The sequence below is a fragment of the Salmo salar genome, chromosome 06 (assembly GCF_965601325.2).
Source record: "Salmo salar chromosome 06, fSalSal1, whole genome shotgun sequence".
NCBI classification, from domain to species: Eukaryota; Metazoa; Chordata; class Actinopteri; order Salmoniformes; family Salmonidae; genus Salmo; species Salmo salar.
The window spans coordinates 30,369,065-30,380,000 of record NC_138296.1 but is presented as its reverse complement, the minus strand read 5'-3'; the positions used below and the strand labels follow the sequence as shown (position 1 = coordinate 30,380,000).

Sequence of the window (10,936 nt, the reverse complement as noted above, 5' to 3'; positions counted from 1 at the left end):
TGTAATGATCATGCTGTTTAATCAGCTTCTTGATATGCCACACCTGTCTGGTGGATGGATTATCTTGGCAAAGGAGAGATGCTCACTAAGAGGCATGTAAACAAATTTGTGCACCAAATTTGAGAGAAATAAGCTTTTTGTACAGATGGAACATTTCTGGGATCTTTTATTTCAGCTCATGAAACATGGGACCAACATTTCACGTGACTTTATATTTTTGTTCAGTACATATAGTCTTCTTCAATTATGTTATTTTAAACACCCACTCAGGAGGAAGACCACAAGCACGTGTTTTGGTGCAAGTTAGCGTTTTTTGTCATGAACTTTGACTTTGCAGCTGGCCTATCTATCTATCTATCAGAAATCGCTCAGTTATTCCTCCAGGACAAAACTCATCCCAATAAAAAGTCAACCTGCTGTTTTGGTCCTCATTTCTCACCAACCAACCAGGGGTACAGTTGTGAAATGGTGGTTCAGTATTCCATTAGTCCCTATAATGAAATATCCACACCAAGTGTGGCAAGCATACCCATATTAATATATATGCATGGGGAAAAGATAAATATATTATCTTGAAAATGGATGGTTAAGTACAGGTTAATAGACACTCTTGGTAGGGCCATATGTTCTGCTTTTGGAACAGCCCTGACCATACCCAGCCAGGGTAAAGAAAGGGAGCATGATAAATCAACCCAATCTAAGGCTTGATAAATAATAGATAGGTGGTATAATGACTAAATGAATGGCTGCCAGAGGCTCACATTACTACCTAATTATTAACACTTTCCCAAATGTACGTTCATAATTATACATATCAAAATGGATTTGACATGCCTGACTTCCACGCATGGACAAGATGCATAGCTGAAAAACGTAATGCCTATGCAAACACACGCATGCACACACAAGCATTAACATAGAGTCTGTGCTTTTAGTTCAGTCTTTTCCATTATGAAACCTGTTGCTGCTGCACAGTGGCTCGTTGTAGCCTATCCTCTTTCACAGCGCCATCAACAGAGCCAGATCAATAAAAATGAAATTATTACAGTAGCCTGGTTCTCTTTTTTGGTTGCGATGGCAACGCAAAGATGAATTTCTTAGCTTAGTGAGTGACTGCAAATGACGATTCATTTAACTTGTGATCAATTACAGGGTACCATAGGTAGGCTAGATTGTTGTGCGCCAACACAGGTTTCTTCTGAATAAACAAGTTGGAATAGATTTCCTACCTGTCATCAGCCTGCCAGTCACCCAGCAACAGGTCTCGGAACCGGTACCGTGGAGGCAGCGGGAGCACCTCCTTCTCCAGCTCTACCACTACCATGGTCCCCTCCTGAGCGCCGAACCCACCAGCGCACAATGCCAGAGATTGAGACGCGAACAAACAGAGACGCCTCTAAAGGGGCTTATCAAAATTAACAATTATTTTGTTATTCAACTTCCAAATAACACATACCTGTATGAGCAACCTAAAATGTTGTTAATTTATTACTGCCACAATGTAATATCTTTCTTCTTCCAATGCAACAGGTCGAGGATGCTCCGCCGTGACATGCACGTGAGTACTTTTGGCTTGACAGGATACTGAGCAACTGGTTGTCTCTTTGAACATCCGCTGGCTCCTTATGGACGCAGCGAAAGCAGACCCATTTGCTCGAACAATTACATACTCTGAGTCTACGAGCAGTAGGTTACAAGCCCAAATCCCTGCAGGACACATTTTAAATACATATTTGCATGAGCTTTAAAGTGGTGTGTTGTCGTTTTATTGAAGATGCCTTGTTTATTTTTTTTCATTTATTCAGGACATGCTCTAATTCTTGTTAATGTAAGCTCAATAAACCATTTATGAGTCATATGCGATATTAAGTTAATCAATTTAAGGACCTAATTTCTCTATATACTTTCAAATGACTAAAACCAAATCAAAACTGTGTAGAAATGATAATGGACTTATATTCATACAGTTTATTGACTGTCCAGCTCGCTAATCGTCACTGTGCAGTCAATGGACCTACAGTTGAAGTCCCAAGTTTACATACACCTTAGCCAAATACATTTAAACTCAGTTTTTCACAATTCCTGACATTTAATCCTAGTAAAAATTCCCTGTTTTAGGTCAGTTAGGATCACCACTTTATTTTAAGAATGTGAAATGTCAGAATAATAGTAGAGAGAATGAATTATTTGAGATGTTATTTCGTTCATCACATTAATTTACATACACTCAATTAGTATTTGGTAACATTGTCTTTAAATTGTTTAACTTGGGTCAAACGTTTCAGGTAGCCTTCCACAAGCTTCCCACAATAAGTTGGGTGAATTTTGGCCCATTCCTCCTGACAGAGCTGGTGTAACTGAGTCAGGTTTGTAGGCCTCCTTGCTCGCACACGCTTTTTCAGTTCTGCCCACAAATTTTCTATAAGATTGAGGTCAGGGCTTTGTGATGGCCACTCCAATACCTTGACTTTGTTGTCCTTAAGCCATTTTGCCACAACTTTGGAAGTATTCTTGGGGTCATTGTCCATTTGGAAGACCCATTTGCGACCAAGTTTTAACTTCATGACTGATGTCTTGAGATGTTTCTTCAATATATCCACATAATTTTCCTACCTCAGGATGCCATCTATTTTGTGAAGTGCACCAGTCCCTCCTGCAGCAAAGCAGCTCCACAACATGATGCTGCCACTCCCGTGTTTCACGGTTGGGATGGTGTGCTTCGGCTTGCAAGCATCCCCCTTTTTCCTCCAAACATAACGATGGTCATTATGGCCAAACAGTTCTATTTTTGTTTCATCAGAAAAAAAAATTGGTTATATGTCCCCATGTTCAGTTGCAAACCGTAGTCTGGCTTTTTTATGGCGGTTTTGGAGCAGTGGCTTCTTCCTTGCTAAGCAGCCTTTCAGGTTATGTCGATATAGGACTCGTTTTTACTGTGGATAGAGATACTTCTGTACCTGTTACCTCCAGCATCTTCACAATGTCCTTCACTGTTGTTCTAGGATTGATTTGCACTTTTCGCACCAAAGTACGTTCATCTCTAGGAGACAGAACGCGTCTCCTTCGTGAGCAGTATGACGGCTGCGTGGTCCCATGATGTTTATACTTGCGTACCATCTACAGATGAACGTGGTACCTTCAGGTGTTTGGAAATTGCTCCCAAGGATGAACCAGACTTGTGGAGGTCTACAATTTCTTTTCTGAGGTCTTGGCTGATTTCTTTTGATTTTCCCATAATGTCAAGCAAAGAGGCACTGAGATTGAAGGAAGGCCTTGAAATTAATCCACAGGTACACCTCTAATTGACTCAAATGATGTCAATTAGCCTATCAGAAGCTTCTAAAGCCATGACATCATTGTCTGGAATTTTCCAAGCTGTCAACTTCTGACCCACTGGAATTGTGATACAGTGAATTATAAGTGAAATAATCTGTCTGTAAACAATTATTGGAAAGATTACTTGTGTCATGCACAAAGTAGATGTCCTAACCGACTTGCCAAAACTATAGTTTGTTAACAAGAAATTTGTGGAGTGGTTGAAAAACGAGTTTTAATGACTCCAACATATGTGTATGTAAACTTCCGACTTCAACTGTACATTCATACCATTTCTTGACTGTCCAGCTCGATAATAGGCTAATCCCCAAATATTCAGAGAGCACAGAACATTCCCAAAATGATGGATAGTCAAATATTTTTAGCAAATTTTGACTACAAGGAAATATAACACATTTTCAATGCGGCCCTCTGGACCTTGTTGAAGACCGATTGTGGCCCCTGGGGCAAAATGAGTTAGACCCCCCTGGTCGTTGGTTTTTACCAATGTGCATTAAGAAACAGTTAAGTTGTATTTGTTCACACTTGGTCGATTCTGCATGGCGTGCTAATTGTTATGCAGGCAACTGTGTACAGTCGTGGCCAAAATTTTTGAGAATGACACAAATATTAATTTCCAAAGTTTGCTGCTTCAGTGTCTTTAGATATTTTTGACAGATGTTACTATGGCATGCTGAAGTATAATTACAAGCATTTCATAAGTGTCAAAGGCTTTTATTGACAATTACATGAAGTTGATGAAAAGAGTCAATATTTTCAGTGTTGACACTTCTTTTTCAAGACCTCTGCAATCCGGCCTGGCATGCTGTCAATTAACTTCTGGGCTACATCCTGACTGATGGCAGCCCATTCGCAATCGCTTGGAGTTTGTCAGAATTTGTGGGTTTTTGTTTGTCCACCCGCCTCTTGAGGATTGACCACAAGTTCTCAATGGGATTAAGGTCTAGGGAGTTTCCTGGCCATGGACCCAAAATATCGATGTTTTGTTCCCCGAATCACTTAGTTATCACCTTTGCCTTATGGCAAGGTGCTCCATCATGCTGAAAAAGGCATTGTTCGTCACCAAACTGTTCCTGGATGGTTGGGAGAAGTTGCTCTCGGAGGATGTGTTGGTACCATTCTTTATTCATGGCTGTGTTCTTAGGCAAAATTGTGAGTGAGCCCACTCCCTTGGCTGAGAAGCAACCCCACACATGAATGGTCTCAGGATGCTTTACTGTTGGCATGACACAGGACTGATGGTAGCGCTCACCTTGTCTTCTCCGGGCAAGCTTTTTTCCGGATGCTCTAAACAATCGGAAAGGGGATTCATCAGAGAAAATGACTTTACCCCAGTCCTCAGCAGTACAATCCCTGTACCTTTTGCAGAATATCAGTTTGTCCCTGATGTTTTTCCTGGAGAGAAGTGGCTTCTTTGCTGCCCTTCTTGACACCAGGCCATCCTCCAAAAGTCTTCGCCTCACTGTGCATGCAGATGCACTCACACCTGCCAGCTGCCATTCCTGAGCAAGCTCTGTATTGGTGGTGCCCCGATCCCGCAGCTGAATCAACTTTAGGAGACGGTCCTGGCGCTTGCTGGACTTTCTTGGGCGCCCTGAAGCCTTCTTCAAAACAATTGAACCGCTCTCCTTGAAGTTCTTGATGATCCGATAAATGGTTGATTTAGGTGCAATCTTACTGGCAGCAATATCCTTGCCTGTGAAGCGATTTTTGTGCAAAGCAATGACGACGGCACGTGTTTCCTTGCAGGTAACCATGATTGACAGAGGAAGAACAATGATTCCAAGCACCACCCTCCTTTTGAAGCTTCCAGTCTGTTATTCGAACTCAACCAGCATGACAGAGTGATCACCAGCCTTGACCTCGTCAACACTCACACCTGTGTTAACGAGAGAATCACTGACATGATGTCAGCTGGTCCTTTTGTGGCAGGGCTGAAATGCAGTGGAAATGTTTTTGGGGGATTCAGTTCATTTGCATGGCAAAGAGGGACTTTGCAATTAATTGCAATTCATCTGATCACTCTTCATAACATTCTGGAGTATATGCAAATTGCCATCATACAAACTGAGGCAGCAGACTTTGTGAAAATTCATATTTGTGTCATTCTCAAAACTTTTTGCCACGACTGTAGATAAAGGCGATTTTCTTAGAGAATTCATCCAATAGGACTACAATATCCCGTAAAATAATCTAATTCAAGTGACACGCACAGACTAAAAATGTGATTGTCAACCGTGTTGATTCATTAAAGAATCATTTGTTCATTACTATTACATGTTTATTATTATATGTTTAGCATTATAAACTAATAACTGACAGGTATTAACAATTACAACCCATGTATAAACTCTGTAGCCTATACAGGGTGGCTTTATTTAAAGATCTTGTCTCTCAACTAGAGGCAACAGGTGCTTTTACAACTGCAATGTTGCCTATTAAAGCTTTAATTAGATGTCTTACAATGAAAAACTGAAACAGAAAGGACCTCAATTTCTAATAGAAAAACAGGAACCAATCAAACAAATTGTTGTTTCCGGGAAAAAAACCTAAACGTTGGAATCTACAAAAAAAATCTTGCCTATTGTTTTCCAATGTGTCTTGGATCCTGGTTTGCTTCTATGGCAGATTATGACACCCTATTATTCTCTGTCCTCCGACTGTCTTGACTGCTGGAGCTCATTGTGTTGGGTGTCATTTTTTGTTTGAGAAAGTAGCACTTCGGAGACACAGGAAATTGTGATCCCCTAAGCCACTTCCTTGAGAATTGGTTTGCCACTACTCGGTCTGCCCTCAGCATGCAAATCTGACTAAACCATACATGCTCTACTTCTCTGCTTTTGAACCAAACTGGGTGGGTATAATTGCAATTCCTTCCTATGAAATTTCTCCAGCATGTAAACTAAACAGATGGCATAATCTGGCTCAAGTCATCAAGGTTTAGAATATTTTTGCCCTCTAGTGGTAAAAAAGTCAAAAGCACACAAACGTGGGTTCCTGTGTTCTCATCTCTTGCACAACAAAACAGAACTCAATTATAGAAATGTATTTGCTTCCTCCTGCTGGTAAAGGTCGATAACAAGCCCTAGGAAATGTTCCGAAATCTCTCTAATTGTTAGTTTATGACCACATTTCTGTGTTAGAAGTCATGCATGGAATGTAAAGAGGGTGGGCCGCTGATCTGTAGCCATGGTAACAACTAAAAGTGTCTGACTATCAGAGGAGACAGTTCCTGGACTTCAACAACACTACTCCACTCCTACATTATCATACACTGAAAAGGTCTGCAGAGTGAAAACTGGATGTCACAAAAGTGCTGTATGTCTGACAGGAGTTGAAAGCAGTACAATGTAAATTCGTAACTTTCAACAGAATGTTTAGCATATAAATGACAAAAAAAACTAACCGTACTGTAACAAAACATGAACGTAACTAAATCATAAAGACAGTAAAATATTCAGGCTCATCACCATCATTGAACCATTCAGTAATAAGTCTGACAGAATATACAGGCAGAAGCAATTACCCAAGTGAAGCATAAAAGTAGAAAAGGCGATTTCATAACAAACAAAACAATTTTTAAAAAGGAGATCTGATTTCTCATATAAAAGGTCTTATTGGCCATTGCAGAGGAAGTCCCAGGCTGTGTAAGCAAGGAGTTGACCAGTTTAATTCAATGTGATGTTGACTGTTCCTAGAGCATCCACCGCCCAGCCTGGATACTGTTCAGGAGAGGGGAACATTCTCTTCATGAATGTCCTCACAAAGTCTGGGAAGCGACCATCTATGATGCTCTGTCTCACCGACCGCATCAGAGTGAGCTGGACGCAAAGATAGAGGATAAGGTTATTATCTCATTTATGGCAAATAGTAACTAAAGGAAACTATTAACCATTATAGAAACACAGACCTGGTAGGAGATGTTGTGGATGGTAATGTGATGCATGGCTGCGGTGTCACTCTTGAACAGAGCATGTAGATAGGCCCGACTGTGCCTGGAGTCATTGCGGAGCAACAAAAAAAACGATACTGTATTTAAAAAAAAATAGATATATTTAACTAGGCAAGTCAGTTAAGAACAAAATATTATTTACAATGATGGCCTAGGAACAGTGGGTTAACTGCCTTGTTCAGGGGCAGAGCCACAGATTTTTACCTTGTCAGCTCTGGGATTCGATCTAGCAACCTTTCGGTTACTGGCCTAACGGTCTAACCACTAGGCTACCTGCCGCCCCATGGGAAAACAATCCTCAGAATCATTCAGCCTACAACTAAAAACATCCATTGAAGAGAATTGAGATTTGTAAACCAGTTTCTCTAACCCCTACAAACCATTCCTTCAACCCTCTGTATTCTGTCCCTCAGTGTACCAGGTTAATATGCCTTTACCTCCTGCAGGTGGGGCACTGGCAGTCTGGGTCTATTGCCCGTAGGTCCTTGGCAAACTGCTTTTTGGTAATGGTCAGAGATCCCCACGGGACCAGGGCTGAGCCAAACCTCTGGGATGAAAGGAAGAAGATCACTCATTATCATCATAACCATAATAATCAATATAATCATTATAAAGAAAGTATTACTGCTATGGACTAAATAATAAAAGAAGCTATTGGGTTTCTCTGTACTTGTGATAAGAATACTTATTTCAAAGTAAATTAAGAGAGTAGGTGACTCATAATATGTAAGAGAATGGAATACTTACTGCAGTGCGTGTTGGGAAAACACAGTCAAACATGTCACAACCCAGCGCAACACACACCACCAGGTCCACTGCATAACTGTGACCCACAGCAATAACACATGAACCACATCCATAAAAATATCTGTACGGCGCAACAAAACATTTGCAACTTATGTCATTTTTGCATAGAAATGTGCTGTTATAACATAAGGAAGATGGCAGCCATACCCAACCCCCATAAGGTAGCGAGGCTTCTCCCGAGGCAGGTGGTCTGTGCTGAGTGTCACCATCCTCCAGAAATCATCCTTCTCCTCACCTCCGCTCAGCCCACCGATAGCAAAGCCAGGAACATCCCGTTTTGTCATTTCTGTAAAAAGCACAGGAACAGAAATAGAGAAAAAATGTATCCTCTGGAATACGCACATTTTACGAAATTGGTATCAGCATCTGCACAGATAATGTATTTTTCAATAGCTCTTTTCCACTGTATTTCCAAAATAAGATGTTAAACTAATTAGCTAATACCCATGAAGACAGAGCAATTTGCTGTGCTGAATGGCTTTGACGGAGGTCAGTCATCGAAGGACATAGATGAAACAGGGGGGAAACATCTTACCGTCTAGACAGGCTTTGCGCAGCTCTGCGTTCAGCCCCCCCTGGATGATGGCAAACAGGTTCTGTCTGTCTGGATTCTTATTGGCCGCGATGCAGCGGTCCAGCCAGCGAATCGATCTCCACGTAGCCTCCTCCACCCGCGGCCCAGTCACCGTACTGCTGACCACGTCATCCAACTGCATCATGATGTCTGACCCTGGACAAAACAGAAATGGTGTGATATTAAAATGAATGACAGGAGTACTACCTGAAGTATAGTGGCTTTACTTTCCAGACTGATTCATTGGGAGTGGATACTGGATTGTGTCCTTCTTACCCAGACTGTTCTGTATGGCGATTGACTGCTCAGGACTCAGAAGGATCTCCTTTCCATCGTAAGGAGATTTGAACTTGACCCCCTCCTCAGTAACCTCAGATAGTTCAACAAGAGACACCATCTGAAAGCCCCCACTGTCCTATGTAGAAATGATGGGGATTCAAGGAAAATTCAAACCAAAAACTATCTTTTGGTTTGTGTTTCAATAGTCCATTGTTGACATACTGTAGTCCCAAAATGTTTTTCTTGTCAGCAGTCAAGTTTTCCAGATTATGTGACCTTGAAAATACAGATATCCTCCCCATATGATGCTCACATATCTTGAAAAGCAGACATTTGGGTGAAAGAGACCCTTGTTGTTTTTAGCCCACTCACACAGTCAACACATTAGCTGATACTCACAGTCAAAAGATTTCTTTTCCAGTTCATGAAGCCATGCAGGCCATTTGCTTTCTCAATCAGCTCAGGACCCTGTGATGGGACAGACAGACAACACCATCCTCACTGTCTGGAGCACACCAGACACTGACAACAAAGAACTGTCTACAAGGTCAATCATCTTTGATACACAATGTGAATAGCCCTAGCACCACTTAATGTAGCCCTTGATAATGACTCTCAGTTCCATTATGTTACACATAAGAGTTATTGGACGAAGGCATCTTCTATACATGGGAGTTTTGTTAAGAGCGCTGAAGCTCAGTCTGAACATTAACACACATTGCTTGCGGTACAGTTTTGGAAGCATAAGGACCTTATATCTTTCATATCAACAATAAATAATTGTAAAAAAACAGAAGGTTAAAATTTATACACAGCTTTATAGGGTTATACACAGCTTTTTGTCACTGAAAAACAATGTTGGCCGCAACTGTGTTAAACCAGTTAAAACAGTCTATAGTAAGTGTGCATTTGCAAAATTATTTTGATGTGATATGAAAGTAGAGGGATTTATGTTTCTAGAAACGGACCGCAAGTGAGAATCAATTAACGTTTAGATGGAGTATTTGGCTGTTTTGGCTTCCTGAGCAAATTTGCCTTTAAAGCGCAAATCACCAGTTGAAACAATAACAAAACCCCCTCTCCACCACTGTTTCACTAAAAAGCTGAGGGATGGGGCTGGAGATATGTAACCATTCTCAAATTCATAGACAGAGCTATGGATGCAAGGGCTGACCATCCATGATATCAGAAGTATAGCTTTGACCATGTTGTGAGGCCATACTGTGTTGTTTACATTAACTTAGTTTACAAAGATTGGCGTAAAACACAGTTATACTGTATATATTTTGGGGGTATGACAGTTGAACTAAGCTCATGAGGAAGTTATATTCCTCAAGAATCAATGGGTACATATCATTAATGTATAAATCCCAAAATGGATGTAGCAAATTCTGATTGCCCCTTTAAACAGAACATGTAAGGTCCTTGGACTGTAACGACTAACGTTAGGCTCCTTTCTTACATTATTGGGCTACACTTACCGGCCTCATACCCAAGTGGTATGTGTTGCCAAGACAAATCTGACATCCCAGATCATCGAGTTGGTCCACAGTGATTCCCTTCATCGTGCCTTGTGTACCAACAGGCATGAACACTGGGGTGCTGACCGTACAGTGAGGAAGTGTGAGATCACAAGCCCTCGCTTTGGTCACTGGACATTCGGCGATGATTCGGAGAGCAAGAGGAGCAACGATGGAAACGGCTTTCTTCACAACCATGCCTGTTTCAAGGCTGCTCGTTGCAGCTCCTCTGGCTATGGGCGCAGCCATGTTGTTGCACACAGACAACGTCAACAAGCACGTGTCATACCGGAACTACAGTCATCTAATATTTGCATTGAGTTGTCAAAAATATGCCTTCATTACAATACTATTGACAGCAAACTCGTAGAAGCTATCATTGCATGTCTTGTCATTTAATAATTCTATCATCAAGTATTAATTTGCCCATTGAAGCAATGTCCAGGGGTGAACACACCCCTTTGACGT

The 10,936-nt window shown here is 41.2% G+C and overlaps 2 protein-coding genes across 3 annotated transcripts in view; both read right to left on the bottom strand.

The window, feature by feature from the left end:
- Positions 1-1,566, bottom strand: part of LOC106606837 (potassium channel subfamily T member 2) — a 64,788-nt gene extending 63,222 nt beyond the window's left edge. The window contains exon 1 of the mRNA XM_082976450.1: positions 1,230-1,566. Coding sequence (XP_082832576.1) covers positions 1,230-1,324 — 95 coding nt within the window. The 5' untranslated portion in view covers positions 1,325-1,566. The remainder of the gene's footprint in view (positions 1-1,229) is intronic.
- A 4,095-nt stretch (positions 1,567-5,661) lies between these two features.
- Positions 5,662-10,930, bottom strand: LOC123723704 (queuine tRNA-ribosyltransferase catalytic subunit 1). Of its 2 annotated transcripts, XM_045720093.2 has the most exons (9): positions 10,430-10,928; positions 9,348-9,416; positions 8,946-9,084; positions 8,631-8,825; positions 8,243-8,381; positions 8,036-8,111; positions 7,726-7,835; positions 7,247-7,331; positions 5,662-7,157 (listed from the first exon to the last, which is right to left on the bottom strand). In XM_045720093.2, the coding sequence occupies exons 1-9, from the start codon at positions 10,715-10,717 to the stop codon at positions 7,005-7,007; spliced, it is 1,254 nt and encodes a 417-aa protein (XP_045576049.1). In that variant the 5' UTR covers positions 10,718-10,928; the 3' UTR covers positions 5,662-7,004. The 2 variants fall into 2 exon arrangements, with proteins under 2 accessions (XP_045576049.1, XP_045576050.1); XM_045720094.2 differs by lacking the exon at positions 5,662-7,157 and having other exon boundaries at positions 7,247-7,365; positions 10,430-10,930.
- Positions 10,931-10,936: the final 6 nt, after the last annotated feature.

Excerpts from the sequence above, each read along its gene's own strand:
- LOC123723704 (XM_045720093.2), bottom strand. The coding sequence starts at position 10,717 with ATGGCTGCGCCCATAGCCAGAGGAGCTGCAACGAGCAGCCTTGAAACA. Across the intron at positions 9,417-10,429 it reads ACCACTTGGGTATGAGGCCG|GGTCCTGAGCTGATTGAGAA; the intron begins GTAAGTGTAGCC and ends GTCCCATCACAG. Across the intron at positions 7,332-7,725 it reads CAGTGCCCCACCTGCAGGAG|GCACAGTCGGGCCTATCTAC; the intron begins GTAAAGGCATAT and ends CAATGACTCCAG.